The sequence below is a fragment of the Salvia splendens genome, chromosome 5, assembly GCF_004379255.2.
Source record: "Salvia splendens isolate huo1 chromosome 5, SspV2, whole genome shotgun sequence".
NCBI lineage: Eukaryota > Viridiplantae > Streptophyta > Magnoliopsida > Lamiales > Lamiaceae > Salvia > Salvia splendens.
This window is the reverse complement of record NC_056036.1, coordinates 15,852,657-15,874,610: the sequence shown is the minus strand read 5'-3', so window position 1 is coordinate 15,874,610 and position 21,954 is coordinate 15,852,657. Positions and strand designations below refer to the sequence as shown.

The window sequence follows — 21,954 nt, the reverse complement described above, 5'->3', positions numbered from 1 at the left end:
TTTTATCGCAGACAGATTGAGTGAGTGAGTGAGTGTGTGTGAAATGAGGGTGTTGATATTTATACTCCAGGTATTAAGGATGTGAAATGACGAAAATGACACGGTGAATACCTCAGGCTGTCCGCGTATGCATCGTGCGTGGGCCTTTTAATGGTTTCGAACTTATCCAAACCGTGTAACGATTTAATGGTGTGTGAAATGTATTGGGTATTAGGATTTGCAGCTTGGGGTTTCTTGGTTATAATCATTCATCATATATTCCAATTTTTAGGTCTTCATTATCACGCGAAATAAAATTATAGGCTATAGCATTAAGTAGATATAACAAACCATAGATACCAAAACTTATAAGTAAGATAACGTAATTAAGGGAATAAGAATGACTATTAAGATATAACAAACAATAGACAGCAAAACTTATAAGTAAGATAATGTAATTAAGGGAATAAGAATGACTATTAAATTTTTGAGGGAATATCTTTTTTGGTATACGAACTTTATCATAGTATCATTTTAGGTCCGTGAACTATTAAAATATCATTTGAGGTCCGTCAACTATGAGTTAATATCAATCGAAGTACTTTTTTTACTATTTTCAAGTTTTTCTGGATGAAAAATACCTCAATACCTTAAAGAGTACATATTTTTAATAAACTTATCACATACTCATATTTTTTTATAAATATCTTTACTATATATTTTTGACGAATTTTCTAAATATAATTTGACCTTCAATATTTTCATTTAATTTTGTGACATGTAAGAAAAGTTCCTTCTTCAACTTTTTATAATTAAAGAATTTTAAATATTTTTTAGGTATGGATACTCGTAAAAATTAATTTCACAGCCAATGGACGGCACTTGAATATTGATAAGAACTAAAAGTTTTAAACAAACATTTTGATAATTTCTTGATCCCGCCAGATTTATATAGAGAATGCTAATTCTAATGAACAATTCATAAATATAAATGACGAATACAAAAATTCTATACAATTATGAAAAACAGAAAACCTTTAAGAGTAGGGAACATGTTCCCTGTCTTTGTTTCTATCTCATCGTATCCCATTATGTTCTCTGAGATTTGAAAATGGCCGTTAATACCCCAGTGTATATCAAATTCAAGTATCGTCTATTGACTGTGACATTAATTTTTACAAGTATCCATACCTCAAAAATATTTTAAAATTCTTTACTATAAAAGGTTGAAGAAGGAACTTTTCTTGCTTGTCACAAAATTAAGTGATAATATTGAAGGTCAAATTATATTTAGAAAATTCGTTAAAAATATATAGTAAAGATATTTATAAAAAATACGAGTATGTGATAAGTTTATTAAAAATATGTACTCTTCAAGGTATTGAGGGTATTTCCATCCAGAAAAACTTGAAAATAATAAAAAAAAAGTACTTCGATTGATATTAACCCATAGTTGACGGACCTCAAATGATATTTTCAAAGTTCACAGACCTAAAACGATACTTTGACTAAGTTCGTAAACCATAAAAGATGTTCCCTCTAATTTTTTTTACTAATTAATACTCTCTGTGTCCCAAAAAGATTACTCTTATTTGGGCGACACAAGATTTTATACATTTTTATTTTTTGTGTTAAATAGAAAGAGTAGAGTAAGAAAGAGAATAAAGTAAATATACATACTCCTTGTGTCCAAAAAAAGATTACTCTTATTTGGGCGACACAAGATTTTATACATTTTTATTTTTTGTGTTAGATAGAGAGAGTAGAGTAAGAAAGAGAATAAAGTAAAGATAAATATTCCTTGTGTCCCAAAAAGATTACTCTTATTTGGGCGACACAAGATTTTATACATTTTTATTTTTTGTGTTAAATAGAGATAGTAGAGTAAGAAAGAGAATAAAGTAAAGATAAATATATTTTCACTTTTAGTGCTGAGTCATTTTGATTGGGACAAACTAAAAATAAAAATGAGTCATCTTTTTAGTGGGACGAATGGAGTAATTTCATTTGGGATTCCTCATTCCATTAACTATTGAATCATGCTCTAATACCCCACGAGCTTAAAATTGATGGTCTATATCAAGGTATTGATGTGCTTATTTCACAACTTAATGAACTTGTAAATTGAGATGTTGATGACCTTGTTTCACCACATAAAATTGAACTTCTAAATTTAGATATTCCATTCGTTCGCTCATAATTGAATCATTTTTTCTTTTTGGGAAGTTTCCTAATAGTTGAGTCATTTCCATATACAGTAATATTTTTCTCAATCTTACTTTACCCTCTCTACTTTATTTTCTCTAGTTTTTTATCTATTAATTTAACACATTCAACATTTATTTTTTAAACTCCGTGCTGAAAAGTCCCGCCTCAACTATGAGGGAACATGAGGAGTATTAATTTTGTTTATTTCACCACTTTATATAATAAAAGTGTGGCACCGTCTATTGCATTCATAGATAAATGAGTTTGAGACTGGTGCGAGGAATATATGTGAAAAACTTTTAATCGATGTAATTGAATTACTGAACGAAATGGAAAATATAGCAAAAAAATTATATCCAAAATTAATTTCCTTAGCCACATCTTATGCGAGTGACTTCAATTCATGTAGGTAAGATGAAAGGGGTACTTGCACCCGATTTCCCCCAAATCCCCCATCTCGATACCCATCCAACCATCAAGACAGGTATCTCGATATGTGACCCGGGTATCCACACCCGATGCTGGTAATGTTGAGAAGAGGAATATTTGGTTTCCAAGGATTATTAGAGTTTCAAGAACTAGACATTGAATAATGCCTTGTTCCAACATTAGTAGTTCCAAGGAACACATTTATTGTAGTACCTAAAGAGTCTCCTAACATCCCTATAAATTCATGAGTGTTGAGTATCTTTCACTTATTCGATTCAATACAATTCATATATTCATATTGTTTTCTTCTCTAAATAAGATGCCTATACCATTTAACATGATATCAGAGCGGGTTTGGACTTAGAATAGGTATCATCATCGTCCTTGATGCCTTTATCGGCTCATTCCCGTTTCTTTCCTTTCTAATTTTTTTTCCTTATACTTGTACCAACAAGCCAAAATGTCATAAGACCACCAAATAACAAATCCTATAAATCAGTCCATGGTGGACGAATTTGCCTGGCAATTTGCTAATTTTATGCGCAATAGTTTTGCGATGAACCAACCCTCCTCAAATACAATAGAAATTGTTGTCGTATCATACAAAATTGATACACAGCCCTCAACATCGGTGGAAATAAATTGAATGGAGAAAATTACGGCCTATTGTATGTGCTTATGAAGACGACGATAAGTGTTAAGGGAATGGCCTCTCACGTCACCGGAGTACCTCCTCTCCTACCACGTACCGATCCAGCCTTCTCACAGTGGCAACAAGCCGACCATTGTGTGTTTACATGGCTGATTCAGAACATCGAATCTCGATTAGTCAGTAGGGTGTCACAACATCCGACATCCAAGCATATCTGGGATGCTTTGGCGCTCACGTACGGGAGCGGAGCGGATAAAATCCAGGTGTATGATCTCTGGTTCAAAGCCACCACACGGAGACTGCCCTCGGAAAAATTTCATCACTGGGTTATGGAGGAGCCTGCTGGAAGAGGCTTACGCATGCTAGGAGACACTACCAAAAATTTGATAGCTCAAAGTCTGCTACAATCGAGCCATGCAGGAGAAGTACCATATGGAGTATTGAAAAGGCAGCAAAAGAGTTTGGATTAATCCGGAAGACAGTCCAGATAATATGGGCAGAAGCAAAACTCCAAATTCAGAGTGGAGTACCTGTCAATATAATAGACAGAGTTAGAGGCTACAAGCACAAAGATAAATTCCAGCTTGATGTTGCCAAGGTAAGAGATCTTTCATTCCTTGAAAGATATACCATTCTTAAGATGGCTGCAAAACTTGATGTAAGCAAGAGCACAGTTGGTAGGACGGTGAAAGAAAAGCATCTCAAGCCACACAAAAGTGCTATAAAGCCCATACTCACTGCCTCAAATAAATTAGCAAGAATGAGATTGGGTCTCAGCCATGTTCAACCACTCCTAGTCAATGGTAAGCTAAAATATCACACAATGCACAATGTAGTGCACAGATGAAAAATGGTTTTACTTTGGTTAGATACTACCTTCTGCCAGATGAGGATGTTTATGTGTGCTGTGTGTAGACCACATTTTGCAGAAGATGGACAGATAATTTTAGATGGAAAAATAGGCATTTTTCCATTCACAACTATGGAGCAAGAAAAAGAGAAAATCCAAGAACAGACCAAAAAGGACTATGGAGACAAAGTCCATTCAATCAGTGAACAAGACAGTGATGAGAATGCCTAATTCAAAAGGTACACTGTTTTTTTCCCTTATTTATTCAATCACACAGTAACAGATCATATGTGTGTAGATCATACCAACAATCAAGGAAAAATGACCAGAGAATATAAGCAAGGAGATATTCATTCAACAAGACAATGCCAAGCCTCATATAAACCACAATGATGCAGATTTTATGTCAGTTGCTTCCCCAGATGGGTTCAAGTTCCATATCAGGTGCCAACCACCTAATTCCCCAGTTTGTAATGTGTTGAATTTGTGATTTTTCAGAGCAATCCAATCTCTACAGGATGATAAAGTGACTAAGGGAGTGGATGACTTGTTGAGGAATGTGCATAGCTCTTTTGATGAACTTAGTGCACTAATACTCAACAATGTTTTCCTTACTCTTCATGGTTGTCTAACTGAGGTACTTAAGATGGAAGGGCGAGTGGCTACAAAACTCCACATATGAATAAAGAGAGGTTATCAAGGATGAGGACACTACCAAATGCCTTGGAGGTTGAATAAGGAATTGTGAAGGCTGCTGTGGCATACATCCAGCTGCCAAAAAATGATGTCAGTACAAATTATGACATCTCAGGTGTCACTGAAGCTGTAGGCTTCCAGTTCAACATGTAAGAATCATATTTTTTGTCAGTTAGGTGTGTATGCCTCAAAATTAGGTGTGGCTTATGCTATCAACTATTTTTTGTCATTTTGTAAAGCATCCAAACCTGTATAGGGGTGGCTTCTAAAATCATAATCCCTCAGAAAGATTTCATTATATGGTAGCCTCCAAACCTATGTAAGGGGTGCCTTCTAAGGCTGCCTAACTCACAAAACAGCCTCCTAACCATGTACATGGGTGACTTGTAATGTGAAACTATTTCTGTCATGAGTTTGTATAGTTTTTGAAGCATAATCCCTCAGATATCATGGTTAAATCACTCACAAATAAGCCTCCTAACCTAACAACAGAGGTGGCTTATTAATCAGAACAACTCAACAACAAGCAACACAAACAAAATCATCATAGGGAACAGAGCAGTATCAACAAATCATAAAAAATCATCACATGGAACAAATCAATATGAGCAATAATGATCAACACCTCATAATATAAACCAGCAACCAATACAAGTTCAGGTCAACATGAGCAACACATGCAAAATTAGCTAAACATGTACACAATCATCATAAGGAACAACTCAACATCAACAATTATCACAACCACAACATCCAGATAAAACAACAACCAATGCCTCCAAACCCACAACATCCAAACCCAACCACACCCAAAGTTTCCAGATCAAACAACAACTAGAGTATCCAAGCCCACAGCCTCCAAACCCATCCACACCCACAACCTCTAGATTAAACAACAACCAGAAACCCTAAACCCGTCCACACCCACAACCTCCAAACCCATCCACACCCACAGCCTCTAGATCAAACAAAACCCTAAACCCATCCACACCAAACCCTTCAAACAACCACAGCCTCCAATCCATCCAACAACCACAACCTCCAAACCCACAAATGCACCACCCCAAAGATAGGAATTTGATAAAGAACATACGTAGATTAGATCCAAAATCCCAGGCAGCAAGTTGCAAGCATTTCCCTATCACAATCCGAATACATGATTGGGAGAGAGCTTGAGGTATGTCGAAGGAGGTGGCTGGTGGTGGTGGTGGACCATTAAAGGGGGTGGCTGGTGGTGGTGGACCGTAGTAGGGGCTTTCAGAGCCAAAGTACTCAAAGATCTCAGCTGGGGCAAGTGACACAAGTTCGGTTTCGGGGACAACAGTGTCGGTAAAGGTTCCAACATGAGATGAGGCGACGATGGGGAAGTCAAAGGGCCATAGATGCTCTGGAGTGTCTGGGCGGACGAGGTCATCCAGATTGATGGACAAAAAACAAGGAGAGAAGTTGGGAGTTCCAGGCATCGCAAACCCACAAAATTAGGGTTTCAGTGAGTTTAATGGAGGTAGGCGATGGGGTGATATATATGGAGAAAGGAGGTGGATGGTAGGCGAAATCAAATAATGGAGGGGAATTTGGGTTTCGGTGAAATGAAGGAGGCGGTGGGTGGGTGAAGGAAATGGAGGGAACCGGATAAATGAGTCAAATGGAGGGAGGCGGTGTGTGGGTGAGTTTAATGGAGGGAGGCTGTGGTGGGTGGGTAACTTTAATGGAAGGAGGGGGACTGTCGGTGGGATTAATGGAGGGAGGCAGTAGAAGGGTGAAGGAGACGGTGGGGTGGTAGGTGAAGATGGGAGTAGAAATTAATTTGACCGAATGGGATGAAAATGGCATATAGATGTAAATTCTGTGAATAAGGAGGGGCATATTTAATGTCCATATTTAGTAAGTTTAAAGTGGGACAAACTTTTAGGGATGGACCAAAATGGTAAACTGAGACAAACTTTCAGGGACGAAGAGAGTATTTCCTAGTATTATTCCTAAGCATGACATGTACTGCGAAACTTGTCTTTTATCCAAAAGTCATCGAAACTCTTACCATTTGAGTAATACTCATGTTGAAACCTCGTTTTTCTTAGTACACACTGACGTTTGGGGGCCCGCACCAGTTATTGGAGGGCAAGGTCTTCGATATTGCTTAGTTTTTGTAGATGACTGTACCCGCATGACTTGGGTTTATTTCATGAAACAAAAATCTGAAGATTTATGATACTTTACCCATTCCTATAACCTTATCTAAACTCAATTTCACACAACCATTCAGGTTCTCCGGTCAGATAATGTGGGGGGGGAGTTCCTTAATTCAAACTTGAAACAATTCTTCCAAAACAAAGGCCTTATACACCAAACCACATGTGCTCATACTCCCGAACAAAACAGTGTGGCCGAAAGGAAAAATCAATCTCTCCTCGAAATGACTCGTTCTATGCTTTATAGAGTCAAAAGCCTTGAAACACTTCTGGCCAAAAGCCATTGCCACTTCAGCCTACCTCTTAAACCGATTGCCCACATGTATACTCAAACACAAAACTCCCTTACAAGTCTTGTCCACCCTCACAAAAATCCCTCTACCCATGACTCTTCCAAACACATAACTTCTTGGTTGCCACATGATATTATGATACGACAAAGAAAACAAATCCAATTATATTGAAATTAAATCTATTCGAGCGAAACAGATGTTTGCCAAAAATAGTTAAATTCAATTTCCTTAGATTTTCTTAATCCATCTAGCAAAAGATTTTCTTGATCAGTATATGAACCACATTGACTTCGGCAACTAGATTCTCTGCAAATATTTATAAAAAAATCCGTAAAATAAGGAAAAACTGGCGGGTCTACAATCCTTATTTGAAATGCAGAGGTGAGCATAATTCCCCTCTTTCTCTTTCTTCTTAGTTGTTAATTGAATCTTGGGAGTTTCTCGCTACTCCTCCGCCAATGCCATCGTCTCATTGCTAAAACTCTTCATTCTTTTTCGCCACCGTTTCAATCCTAACTCCGCACCTCATTCCTATATCTCTAACGCGTAATGCCGCTGCTTTAAACAAGAAGTAATGTGTTTGTAGTGCTTGACTCTTGAACCTCGCGCCTTCGGATGCTCCGTTTTTGTCCACATTCCTAAACATGAGAGAACTAAATTATCTCTATGTGCTATTAAAGGCGTTTTTGTAGGATATGGAGTAAATCAAAAGGGGTATAGGGGAGAGTATGTTCGTTACAATGAACTACAACTTTCTTAAAACTGAATATTTCTTTACCCATCTTAGCGGTCATGGGGAGAGTAATATTAGGGATAACAATGATACGGACCCGCTAAGCTGGATCTCAATGCCAATGCCAACGCCAAGCAAGCCCGAGGCAGACATAACAGAGAAAACAATAAGTAATTCCGATGAGCAAGTTTCTGATGTGGTAGAGTCTATTGTGCAAGGTGACATCGCCTCAAATATTTCTCAGTTAAGGTTATTCAATGTAAGTAATCCTATGGATAAAAATAATTGTTTGGCTAACACTGTGAGTGCAGAAGAGATAGAAAATCCAATTGACACTGCAGAAAGGGAAATCGAGGAAGTCGAGGTCGAAGGAGTTGACTGATACGCTCGGATTTTGCACTATTTTAAGGCCTTTGTTTGGTTTGTTTTTAATGTCAAAATCACAATTCATGTCCATATTTTGCATATTTTCTCTATTTTGGTATTTTGACGTGTTTTGTGAGATTTGTGCATATTTGAGACTAAAAACACAGCAAAAAGTCGACATATACAGCGACCGCTGGGGCCCAACGACCGCTGAGCCAGTAGCGGTCCGCTTCGAAGAAAGTTGTGCTAAAACAAAGAACACGCCTAGCGACCGATGGGGAGTGCGCAGCGACCGCTCCAAGAGTTTCCGAAGCTACGAGATTATTCACAGCGACCGCTGCAACATAGTGTAGCGACCGTTATCCAAGAGGCAGAGGCTACGGATCAACATGCAGCGACCGCTGGCCAAGGTGCAGCAGCCCGCTGCGAAAACGCAGCTCACGAATTTGACCTACTTTCTCCCCAAGATTTGCCAAACTTAACCACTTTTTACCTTATTTCATGCTGCTCGAAATTTCCTCTATATATGTCCCCTCAAACCACTTCATTAGTATCTTCTTTTTGCCATATAATTCTAGAGCATAAATGTCACGACCGCAGTAGCTAAGGATAGCATAGTCGGGGAACCGTGACTATGGGTGGGCGCATAAGAAGCGGGGAAAGAAATAAGGGAAAATAAAATCAAATATTGGTTGCGAGATATGACTAATCTAGTGCTGATACATAGAAGAAAAATACTCGATCATGAAAACTCGAGTAATTGTTTGTAAAAATTTCAAAATATCAGAGTTTTGAACAAAATAGACTTGAGTATTTTCAGATGCACAACGGAAGCAAATGAACGCGGTTCCATGTATGAAGACATGAACCTCCGAGAGTCCAAATCTGACTGAATTAAATGCCTTGTCTCAATAGCACATCCTCCACCACTTCGTTGCTCAACCTGCACATTTAGAAATATATGCAGGGTTGAGTACAAAAAGTACTCAGTGAACACATTGCCGAAAATTACACATATACATTTGAAAATATTGTCAAGCCATCATCACAGTAACACTCGGGGGTGTTATTGAAAAGGACCCGAGCTTACAAAAAATATTCACATTGGACTGCAGTCCATTTTTCCTGTACTTAGCCATATCTGATCACATTGTGCCGTCGAGATGGTGTTCTCGCACGGTCACCTTCTCTGCCCATCATGTCAAAGGTATTCTTGTGCCGGGAAGGTGGCCACCTTCCTCGGTCACCTGCTCTGCCCAACATGTCAGAGGTAGCTTGTGTACACTAGTCCGAGCGGGGACACCACCCTCACTGGGACCCGAATTCGACTTATATCATCATTCATAATTCCTTTGGCCTTAGCCAAACAGATAGGCATCATACAAAAACATTTATGGCAAGACAACATCTTTAAGAATCACGAACATGTGTTCGTGTTTTCATAAAATACGATTTGTATTTTTAGTATAGGAAAGCTCACCTTGATAGCTTACTTTCCTTACTTGAATCTCTTACTCCGACCTTACATGCGAAGATAACCTTTTGAAACAACACAATAGGAAAATACTAATTTAGTTTTAAACTAATCTAATTAAATAAATAAAAAAAAACTCAAGGTTTAACTAATCTATTATTGTTATTATTATTATTACTATATATATATATAATTTTTTTATGATTATTATAATTAACATTAGTACTTTTATTAGTATTATTATTATTACGAAATCTCCAAAACTCACACTATTTATTACTACTTCGTTCGCTAGATTGGTTCCAAAAAAATTGATGTTTTACACTGTACTAATTATTTTTAAAAAAAATAATTTGGGTCACAACTAATTATTTTAGCTTACTTAACCATTTTATTCTTAGGCCCAAAATTATTTAATTTCGGAATTGGCCTCACAATACACTATGCCTTGAGGTCTCAATTTAATTTGGAGTAGTTGGGCTCGATTTTTGTAATTGCATGACCCAAATTGTTAAATCATGAGCCCAATTGAAATACTACACACTCAAATACCCTAACACTTAGTCTTCTCCCTCATTTCACAAATGCTCAGTAGCCTTCCTTTCTCCAATTTTCTGCCGCCCCCAGCCTCACCGTCGCTTCCCCGCAGTCGCTACCCTCAGCACCACCGCCCGCCGCCACCTCCTCTCTCTTCTCCCCTCCTCTCTCCTTCTCTCTTTCTCTCATCCTCACGCCGTCGCGCCGCCACCGCCACTGCGGATCCGTCGTCGTAGCGGGTCCGCCTCAGCCGCCGTCGTCGAGAACCTCCCCTACCAGCCGCCGACGCCGATTCCCGTCAGGTAGGGGTATCAACATATCTTGTTCATCCACTTTGTCTCTCTCTTGTTACTTATGCATAAAGATTTTTTTTATACTTTCTTAATTTAGAAATTTTTAGATCTTTAAGAAATGAAAGCAGTGGCTTTCGGAGCGTGGGTTGACAATTGTCGGCGATGGAGTGCCGAGCTTGCTGCCGGAAGTCCGGCAGATTCATCTCCTAAGATAAGTATTCCTAACGGCCCTATGTTATTTCTATATTCAATAGTTTGGGAAAAAAAATTGGTTTTAGCATGCTACTTGGGTGAATTTTGGAGTCCCTAATGTAATATGTGGTACAATGGATACCTAGCAAGTTTTCCTACTGTAATTTGATGTATATGCATAAAGCAAAAAAAAATGAAAGGAGGCTTGGGGTTACCTTTTGATGTGGGGACGAGGTGTTGTTGGATTGGGGACTTGATTCTACAAGTGTGTGCAAATCTTCCTCATTGGACTCCTCTGTCCTATGTGGAAATGGAGTAGGCAGAGGAAATAGTATGTGGGGTGTGTGAAGGGATTATTAGGATATATGATAGTGATGTTTTATGGTGAAAGAAAGTGCATACTGATTTATAAAAGATGGCAAGTGATGTAACTTGCAAGTATTCTTGCAAAGAATGATTACCATATGTTAGAGGATGAGGATTTTTTTCCACCCTTCATTAATGCAGCATTCATTTTTTTCTACTACTCATTAAGGCACCATTAAATGCTGCCATGCCAATGTCCTTTTCGAATATGCTAGAAAAGAAAAAAAAAAAATTAATTATTGTTATTATTATTTTTTTATAATAATTATTTGAGTATTTGCTTACTTAATCATTTAATTTGGTGTAGGTATAATTTGTCCAAGTTCGTGGCCCTCCGCGTTGAAGTATCCGTTTTCTTAAAACATACGTTGTATAAATTAAATTTTGTTGGACTTTTGTTGGATGTATCAAACATTAAAATTTTGATTATGGGACTTTATTTATTTACTTAAATTTATTATATTCATATAGGTGTAATATATATTTACGTGTTCTATTTACTTGCCTAACGTCAAAACAGACAACAACGGAAATCCATCATAGCTCGGATTTAATCGCATAAAAGTCACTTATATAGATAATCAAACTAATAATATTGTTTCTAATAATATAGTCTTAGCGGGTCGTTACATTCTACCCCTCTTAAAAGAAATTTCGTCCCCGAAATTTAGGGAGTATTTAGACAAAAAGCTCGGGATATTTCTCCTTTATTTTCTCTTCTAGCTCCCATGTTGCCTCTTCCTATCCGTGGTTTTTCCATAACACCTTCACTGTAGTAATCGACTTATTCCGAAGCTGCTGCACCTTTCGATTTAGTATTTCTACCGGCTTTTCTTCGTAACTCAGGTCAGGCTCTAGAGCGATTTCTTCATGGAGAATCACATGTTTTGGGTCGAACACGTACCTTCGAAGTTGGGAGACGTGGAATACGTTGTGTACGTTCCCAAAGTTGGGTGGTAAGGCTAAGCGATATGCTACTGGGCCCACTTCCTCCAGAATTTCATAGGATCCAATAAATCGTGGTTTTAGCTTACCTTTGAGTCCAAATCTGGTTATTCCTTTGGAAGGGGATACTTTCGAAAAGACCTTCTCTCTGGTGTTAAATTTCAATTCAATTCGACGTTCGTCGGCGTAGGAATTTTTTTTTTGGCGTTTTCTGCAGTGGTCAATGTCTTGCCTCCATGAGGGTCTCACGCGAGGAAATATAGAGTTGATCTAATCGTTTTAACTTTGATAGGAACTGAATTTGGGATTCAAAAGAATCATTCGAATCGTTCTTACTTTGGGAGGTTCCAAGGTCACCATGAAAACAAACGACTTAATTAGTTCGATTACATGAGAAATTTGGTTCATCACAAACTCTCACCGTAGCTTGCAACCAAAAGTTTTCATGAAGTGCAAAGACTAGGCTCAATTGGGTTCATTATGCTCACTCCCAGAAAAGAAAATATACAACTTCAAAGGGCTTGAGCTATACCCATAGAGGTTGGGAATTTTGTTGCGGGAAGAGCTTGCCAGATGGAATAAATTTCGAAAGTGAGAGTATGATGAATAGAATGTAGATGTCAATAATGGGTTGCCAATAATATAATCAAAATGAACAGTGAAGTAGAAAAGTTTCAAGTATCTCCAGATGATAACAGGAAGACCTGAGATGGTTGGTTACAAATGGATTTGAAAAGAATAGGAAAACAAACAATTGCAATTTGCTCAACAACACTGTGATAGAAGATCATATCAACAAAATTTTTAGAGTTTATAAGCAATTCAGGGAAACTAACTAATAAAGAGGGCAACAAGAGGAAACTAGCCAAGGGAGAAGCAATGTGCCAGCTTTAACATGGAGCTTGCAGAAAAGCTCAAATCAAGAGAAACAGACATATTTGAATTCAGAAGATGAGAGTACTCATGTAAAACAAAGAGCTTGTGAATAAGTATGTCTGAAAACACAAAGGGTCAAATTAAAAGGTTTAAGGTCTCACCAGATTGCTGCTCCAATATAGTAAGACTGAAAATGATTGGGCTCAAGTGGATTTGAGAAAGAAGAATAACAAGGAACTACCCTTTTGGATAAACAACATCGTGATACTATATCACGTTAATGAATTCACAAAGTTTATAACCAAATCACGGAAATTAACTAGTAGAGAAGACAACCAGAGCAAACTAGTTCAGGAATAGAGCAAATTACTTTAGACTTGGAGTTGCTAAAGAGCTCAAAGCATGATGGAATAATTATAGTGGGATTAAGAAGAGGTGACTATTCTTTATAAATTAATGAGTGTCAGCAAGCACATTTGAAAACACTAAAGGTCTACTAATGATCTTTGATGAATATATTATCATTGAAGAGACAATAGTTTAGGGAAACATGTTCATTCTAAAGGCTATAAATAAAGCAGCTCCTATTATAGGAGTTTGATGGCTAGAATTCAGAGAGTCAATGTATTGCTTTTATACAGAACGATTAAAGAAGGACCGTAGTATTTGGAGGTTATCAGAAAACATGAGGGAGCAAGCTCAAAACTGAAAGTGATTCACAACCCTGACATATAAGAGAGAAAATAATGGCACATTACCTTGCAAAAGAATTCATTTGATATCTTAATTCAACAAAAGTATTTTGATCAAGGGGGATGTGAGAAAATGGAATTCATGGGAACCCAAGTAATCGCTGCTGATGAATCTTCTTGGTTAACTACAATGGTGATACTCCCTTGTTTAATTCTTCATAGAGAATGGTAACTAAGTTATGAGAAACTTTGGTCACAAGCTACTTTCACCTTACGATCACGTCAGATGACCATATGTGGGGGTTATGACTCCTTGGTACTCTCGGCTCGTCAGAACGCTCATCCTCGTAACACGCCGTTTCTGTTTACTTATTATTGTAAAGCTAGGTTCTTTGTTTACATTGTAATCACATTCTCTTGCTATGTATGCGTACATCGCTTAGTTTGATCAAAGGTATGATACTTTGGAGTGATTTGATTGTCCAGAAAGACAATGGCTAACCCGGATTATTCATGTCATTGGGACGTAGAAAATGGCATCTAACCCCTACCATCTTTCTAGAAACATCATTTTGTTCTATGTTGAATTGCTTTTCTCGTTACGAAGTTTCTTTCTTATCGCGTCCTTTTCTTTTCGTCACTCGAGAAAGTGAGAAATGCTCATACTGTACTTCTAAGTTCGAGTTCATATTGTGTTCTAGAAGGAATGCATATCTAAGTATTCTATGTTCTTTGGAAATTTTGATTTCCACATACTAGCAACATGATTCAATGACTATCTCAAAAAGAGATATCATTTCACCACTTGGTACAAGACTCGTATACTTTATACTTTCATATTTCAGTACCCTTTTTCCATTTAGGAAAGTTACTTCTTTTATTCATGCATTCACAATCTTTAGCCAAGAAAAGACATACTAACTCTTTCTTTAAGCACGCTACAAAATTAAGAAACATAAACTCTTTCTTTAAACTTGTATTTTCATCTGTTCACTCAAATTAACTGCATGAGTTATTTCTCCATTTCAAACTTTTAAACATCTTGACTTTCTTTTGAAAAAGAACAAGTTACCTTTTTCCTCGTTGAGTGCGATGGGAGATAGTGCTAAGAGTATTTTCATCGATTAGGCAGTCTAGTGAAACAAGGCTAGACCAAAGATTTTCAAAGGAGACTCTCGGGTTCAGAGCGAGAAAGAATGCTCTGATACCATTCTGTCACGACCGCACTAGCTAAGGATAGCATAGTCGGGGAACCGTGACTATGGATGGGGGTATAAGAAGCGGGGAAAGAAATAAGGGAAAATAAAATCAAACATTGGTTGCGAGACATGACTAATATAGTGCTGATACATAGAAGAAAAATACTCGATCATGAAAACTCGAGTAATTGTTTGTAAAAATTTCAAAATATCAGAGTTTTGAAAAAAAAAAGACTTGAGTCTTTTCAGATGCACAACGGAAGCAAATGAACGCGGTTCCATGTATGAAGACATGAACCTTCACCACTTCGCTGCTCAACCTGCACATTTAGAAATATATGCAGGGCTGAGTACAAAAAGTACTCAGTGAACACATTGCCGAAAATTACACATATACATTTGAAAATATTGTCAAGCCATCGTCACAGTAACACTCGGGGGTGTTATTGAAAAGGACCCGAGCTTACTAAAAATATTCACATTGGACTGCAGTCTATTTTTCCTGTACTTAGCCATATCTGATCACATTGTGCCGTCGAGATGGTGTTCTCGCACGGTCACCTTCTCTGCCCATCATGTCAGAGGTATCCTTGTGCCGGGAAGGTGGCCACCTTCCTCGGTCACCTGCTCTGCCCAACATGTCAGAGGTAGCTTGTGTACACTAGTCCGAGTGGGGACACCAACCTCACTGGGACCCGAATTCGACTTATATCATCATTCATAATTCCTTTGGCCTTAGCCAAACAGATAGGCATCTTACAAAAATATTTATGGCAAGACAACATCTTTAAGAATCACGAACATGTGTTCGTGTTTTCATAAAATACGATTTGTATTTTTAGTATAGGAAAGCTCACCTTGATAGCTTACTTTCCTTACTTGAATCTCTTACTCCGACCTTACATGCGGAGATAACCTTTTGAAACAACACAATAGGAAAATACTAATTTAGTTTTAAACTAATCTAATTAAATAAATAAAAAAACTCAAGGTTTAACTAATCTATTATTGTTATTATTATTATTACTATATATATATATATATATATTTATGATTATTATAATTAACATTAGTACTTTTATTAGTATTATTATTATTATTACGAAATCTCCAAAACTTACACTATTTATTACTACTTCGTTTGATGGATTGGTTCCAAAAAAATTGGTGTTTTATACTTTACTAATTATTTAAAAAAAAATAATTTGGGTCACAACTAATTATTTTAGCTTACTTAACCATTTTATTCTTAGGCCCAAAATTATTTAATTTCGGAATGAGCCTCACAATACACTATTGAAAGGACCAGGGGTGCGTAGGTGTCGTTCAAGCAAGGATATATCCTACTGGTCAGGATAGAGATCCTAACTAAGCCTAGACCTTGGTTTCAAAGATTCCTCAACCCACTCCTACTGATCAGTATAGTGGTGATAAGGGTCGAATCCCATAGAGATGGTGCGTTTAAACTACCGCGGTGATATTTTGGAAGGTTTGGTTAGCTACCACGCTTTGGGTTGAGATTTATCTAGGCTGGAATTTAAGGTGGTACTCTACTGACTAGGAGGCGGAAACGGTGTTGGACAGGCGGCTGTGTACGTGGAAAGTGGGGAACATGGTTTTTGGCTAATAAATGTGGAAGGTACGAGTTTACTATAAAAGGTTAAACAGAATATCAGAGGAAAAAGAGGTAGTTAGGTGACTGGGCCTACAGGTCTGAAAAGTAACAGCTGAAAAGTAAGGAAAAGTAAAGGACAAAAGCAAAAGTAACTAAAAAGTAAATGTGGTCCCAAATTTGGATGTGGACATTGTCTTCTCCAGCAAGTCTGAACACAAATCAAACAACTCAGGTTCCATGAACGAGAAATGCAGATTAACAACTTCACAAAAACAGATCTACAATCTAAACTCCAAATCAAAAGATTAAACACTGAAACTGCAATTATGCTTACTGGTCAACATGCAGGGTGGCAGAATAACGTAAACTCGGATTCACACAAACACTTCTGGAAAATAAATCTAAACAGCCACTGAACTGACAAATCACAGATCGAACAACTCCAAATGAAATCATGCTTCCAACACTTAGAAATTACTGTAACAACTAGATCTAAGCTACCTAGGCAGATTGAAACAGATTTGAACAGAAAGAGATGCATAAAAACAACTTCATTGCATAAAACGTTTGGATCTCAACCAAGACTTCAAAATAAGCAAAATACTGGAAATGCGAAAGATCCAACGTAGAGAAAACAAACAAGATTAACTAGAAAACAAATAAAGATTGTTTTTGCCACTCCGGGCGATGGAACTGCTAACTACGATCGTGCTGACTGGAACGAGATAATGGAACTCCGGCGAAGTGATGATCTTCAAGTGACCATGGCTGTGGCAGGGAACGAGAATCTGGACTGGGCTGAAGAACTGAACTACCGAGATATTTCTACCTAAGAGTGATGATGATGAATGAGTTGACCCCCCCTCTCTCTCTCCAAGTGGCTTCCTTTTATAGGGAGGCTTACCCTTGATTTTAGGGTAAAACCTCGTGGTGAGATGACTTCTTTGCCCTTAATTGTGGTTGATCAGTCCCAACTATCCTTCTTCTCCATCTCGAGTAATTTTTGCATGCATACTGGTCAGTATGTAATCGTTCTGACGCCCTTTTCACCTGAGTTGTCCGAGCCTTTCCATACTGACATGAACACTTTCCCTGCATACTTTAGCAACTGTTTTGCAGAATATATACCAATTATGCACATTATACTGACCAGTAACCAAGGCCTAGAATACGACTTATCAAACTGCTCACACTTACCACATGCTTGTCCTCAAGCATGAACAACAAACAAAAAGAAGTAAGTCGAATTCTAGCCTGGTTACTCCCCTGACCGACTCTATCCTAACCTAGACTCTAACTATGACGCAAAGAAAAACACATTACAAAGACAAACAGATAAAAGAAAACTAAAACACTTAGACACATTAACATAGTAATTGGGTTATATTTTCAACCATCCCTCCCCTAGGGATCAGGTGCAATCCTGCCTTAAACAGCCTTGAACTTCCGCCGCCCTCCTTTTCTCTCCCAGTCAGTATATCTGCTCGTCAAGATCGCCCAAACTCTCGGCCAAACACTAGGTTCACTCAGTCACTCATACCTTCACCGGGAATGTTAGGACTGCATTCTCTCATATTGCTCGACCACAATTGCTTCGGACTTAGATTTCACGTGCAGCTACTGAAGGGCTTAAAGGATTGAAACGGGGCTATTGGTTTATAGTGCTTTGGGTGGATGTTCCTAAGGCTCTAAGGTTCAAAAACTTCTATTTTATTTTATGTGGGGGAACTGTGTGCATTTGGGCTCTTGGTTGTTGCTTCTCTTGGCTGGCGCTTCTGACTTTGATCTCCAACAGGTCAGTAGCTTCTTGTGGCTTCGCCACCCTTATTCCTTCTCTTTCTTTTTTTGTGGTCAAGTTTTTCTAACCATTTTTCTTCATATTCTTCTCTTTTTTTCTTTTTTTTTTGTGGCTTCGCCACCCTTATTCCTTCTTTTTTTTGGGACCTGGGATGACTCCCTGGTCGATTTTCTTCCTTGTGCCTTCAATCACTCTTGCCCAGTTGGATTCTGCTTTCTTGTACACCTTCTGGCCAGTTGCCTTCTTACCTTATGCCTTGCACACACAATTCCAGGGGCTAGGGGTTATATCTGGGTATGTGTATGGCTAGAAAGTGGGGTTCTAAGGGTTGGAAAATAAATAAAATTTTTTTTGGGGGGTTTCCTACTGCCTTCAGTGTTGCTACACGCAGTCACTTCACCCTAGGCACCTTGTGGCAGCCACTCTTTTATTTTCTGAATTAGTGGAAAGTGGTTCCACTTTAGGCTTTTAACTCACATTTAAAAAAGGCTTTTGTGTTTTGGCTCTAAGTGTGGGCTTTTCTCTCATCCTCGCATCATCCATACTGACTAGGAGATACTTAAGGGGGGTGGTTTCCATTTTCCAGTATGTCTTATCTCCCTCAATTCCCCTCACCGTCAGCTCAAGACAGTTGAGTTTTAAGCCCAATCAAATAAAAACTAGACCTAGACACTACGCAAACACTTAAACACAGACCACACATATACACATACATCATACTGGCCATTGCGTCCCCCCTCCCACTTCACAAGTGTCTGCCCTCAGATAAGGCTGTGAAGTGGAAAAGTTAATGGCCAGTACGGTGGACACACAAACATGACAAACAAAACGACATGCTAAAAATTAAAACTTCTCACACTTAGACTATAAAATAGGCTAAGTGGGAGAGTTTAAAGCCTAAGCAGAATCCAACAATTACAAAACACATATATACATAAACTCCTCACACTTAGACCATGCAATGGGCTAAGTGTGAGCCAACATGCTTACGAAAGCATAAAAACAACAGAAAAACACAACACATGCGTCAAAATAGCGAACCCTGACTTCTCACACTTAGACTATTGCGTAGGCTAAGTGTTATGAAAAGGGTTTGCTCACATACTACACAGATTATACTACCCCAAAAAAAACAAAACACAATTAAAATACGAAAAACTAAAAACTGAAAATAAAAAGAAAACTAACTGGTCAGGTGGGGTGGTGGTCGCTTGTTCCTCCTGCTCCTTCGCGGGGCAGGTTGTGGTGCAGGTGGTTCTTCCGGTTGCTCCTCCTCATTCTCGGACTGGTTTCCTTCAGGCTCGGCCGACTCCTCGGCATCTCCGTCCTCTAGTTTCTCCTCTTCTGTTTGGGGTCCTTGTGATCCGACTTCCTGGCCTCCGTGGCCGCTTGTACCAGCTTCTCGTACTAACTTTTCAGCAGCTAACTCCCTCAAGATTCCTTCCATCACAGTTGCCAAACGGTTCAACTCCGCCCTTGTTTTCCTATTTTCATCGGCCAACTCCGCCACTGCTTTTTCCAACCTCTCCTGCCTCTGCTCCTGCGTTGGTGTTCCCTGGGCTGCCGTCGCTCTCCCGGCTGGTATAGCTTCTTCTCCCATCGCGTAGAAACGTGGTATGCCCTGCCTCATGTAAACGGTGTTCGTTCGGACGAACAATGGTGTATCAAAGAGGCCAGGAGGGTCGACCATCGTCAAGGGGGATAAGTCCTCTCCCTCCGAGATAGCTATGTTTTTCCTGACAAAAGCTTCCAATATATGGCAGAGGTAGAGGTTCCTCGCTGGGTGGGTGGCGATGAGGTGACACTGGTACGCGGTCCAGAAGCCCAGGTGCACTGTCCTCCCGCGCTTAGCACACCAGAGGAGGTACAGTTCGGTCATTGAAGTTCGGACGGCGGAATTTGATTGCCCCAACAAATTAAAATCCAGGTAAAACTGTACCAAATGCAAAATTGGGTTGTTGAAGTGGACGGAGCGGAAAATCGTGGATTGGAACTGCCCTGCGTCAGGGTGAGTAAGTTCCTCCCAGGCTTCCTAGGGCTTAAATTCGATGTGCCTCCGGGGAATTCCCCTCTCCCTACTTCTCCATTCTGGCCCAATGGCCTCTCCTAAACTACACATTCCCAATCTGACCGTCCACTCAATCAAGCTCATGCTCACCTCTCTTCCGAATACCCTAAAGGTTATGGACTCTTCATCCAGATCTGTAGTAACCTTGAATCTAAAGGTAGTGAAAAACTCATTTGCCAGCCTTATAGGTATACTCGGATCCCCATTCTCCAACAACCAATCAAAACCCAACGCACGCAAATGCAACAAGAGAGGCTCATGGGAATTCAATTCATCAAGTGCTGGGAAAAAGAGTACCTTCCTACTCTTAATCTGTTTGTTGCCGTCGTCCTTGTCATCAAACGCATCCTGAAGCTTTTTAGTGCTGAAGTGCTTCATGTCTTCTATTTGCTCGTTAGTGAGCTCCACCTTCCAACGCCGGTACTTCAATCTTTCCATGGGAGGATGCATCAACTCTCGATGGTTGTGTCGGAGCTGCTTCTCGCCATACTCCTCTTCCTCTAGGGAGACGTTGCTTTCTGACCCCGATTCTTCACTTGCGGTATACTCACTGTCACTCGGCTCCTTTCGGCACGGCGGGGCTCTCTGATCGGACTCTGTGATGGCGATGCCGGTGTTGACCGTGCGTTGCTTCTTGCTGCTTGGTTTCTTCTTAACAGGGGCTTTCCCATTCTTTTTCCTCTCCTTGTGGTATCTATTCTCATCTCCGTCTTCATTTTCCTCTGGTCTCTCCTCTGTTGGTGTTGAAGGCTCCTTCTGGGCAGTAGACTGGGTCTCCAAGCGGATATGGGTATTGTCATCTCCTGACTCTGGGTGACCTACTGACTCCGATGCGAGGTCCAGACCCTCAGCCATCGTGTCAGTTTCTTCTCTCTGGTCCCAAATTTGGATGTGGACATTGTCTTCTCCAGCAAGTCTGAACACAAATCAAACAACTCAGGTTCCATGAACGAGAAATGCAGATTAACAACTTCACAAAAACAGATCTACAATCTAAACTCCAAATCAAAAGATTAAACACTGAAACTGCAATTATGCTTACTGGTCAACATGCAGGGTGGCAGAATAACGTAAACTCGGATTTCACACTAAAACACTTCTGGAAAATAAATCTAAACAGCCACTGAACTAACAAATCACAGATCGAACAACTCCAAATGAAATCATGCTTCCAACACTTAGAAATTACTGCAACAACTAGATCTAAGCTACCTAGGCAGAATGAAACAGATTTGAACAGAAAGAGATGCATAAAAACAACTTCATTGCATAAAACGTTTGGATCTCAACCAAAACTTCAAAATAAGCAAAATACTGGAAATGCGAAAGATCCAACGTAGAGAAAACAAACAAGATTAACTAGAAAACAAATAAAGATTGTTTTTGCCACTCCGGGCGATGGAACTGCTAACTACGATCGTGCTGACTGGAACGAGATAATGGAACTCCGGCGAAGTGATGATCTTCAAGTGACCATGGCTGTGGCGAGGAACGAGAATCTGGA

At 39.1% G+C, this 21,954-nt stretch overlaps 1 protein-coding gene and 1 long non-coding RNA gene across 2 annotated transcripts; one reads left to right on the top strand and one right to left on the bottom strand.

Annotated features, from left to right (window-relative positions):
- Positions 1-3,426: 3,426 nt before the first annotated feature.
- LOC121802628 lies at positions 3,427-21,355 on the bottom strand. The gene is made up of 2 exons (XM_042202306.1): positions 20,748-21,355; positions 3,427-3,798 (listed from the first exon to the last, which is right to left on the bottom strand). The coding sequence occupies exons 1-2, from the start codon at positions 21,303-21,305 to the stop codon at positions 3,670-3,672; spliced, it is 687 nt and encodes a 228-aa protein (XP_042058240.1). The 5' UTR covers positions 21,306-21,355; the 3' UTR covers positions 3,427-3,669.
- LOC121802629 lies at positions 10,331-11,714 on the top strand. The gene is made up of 2 exons (XR_006050823.1): positions 10,331-10,708; positions 10,797-11,714. It is a non-coding gene; the product is annotated as an uncharacterized LOC121802629 (long non-coding RNA).
- Positions 21,356-21,954: the final 599 nt, after the last annotated feature.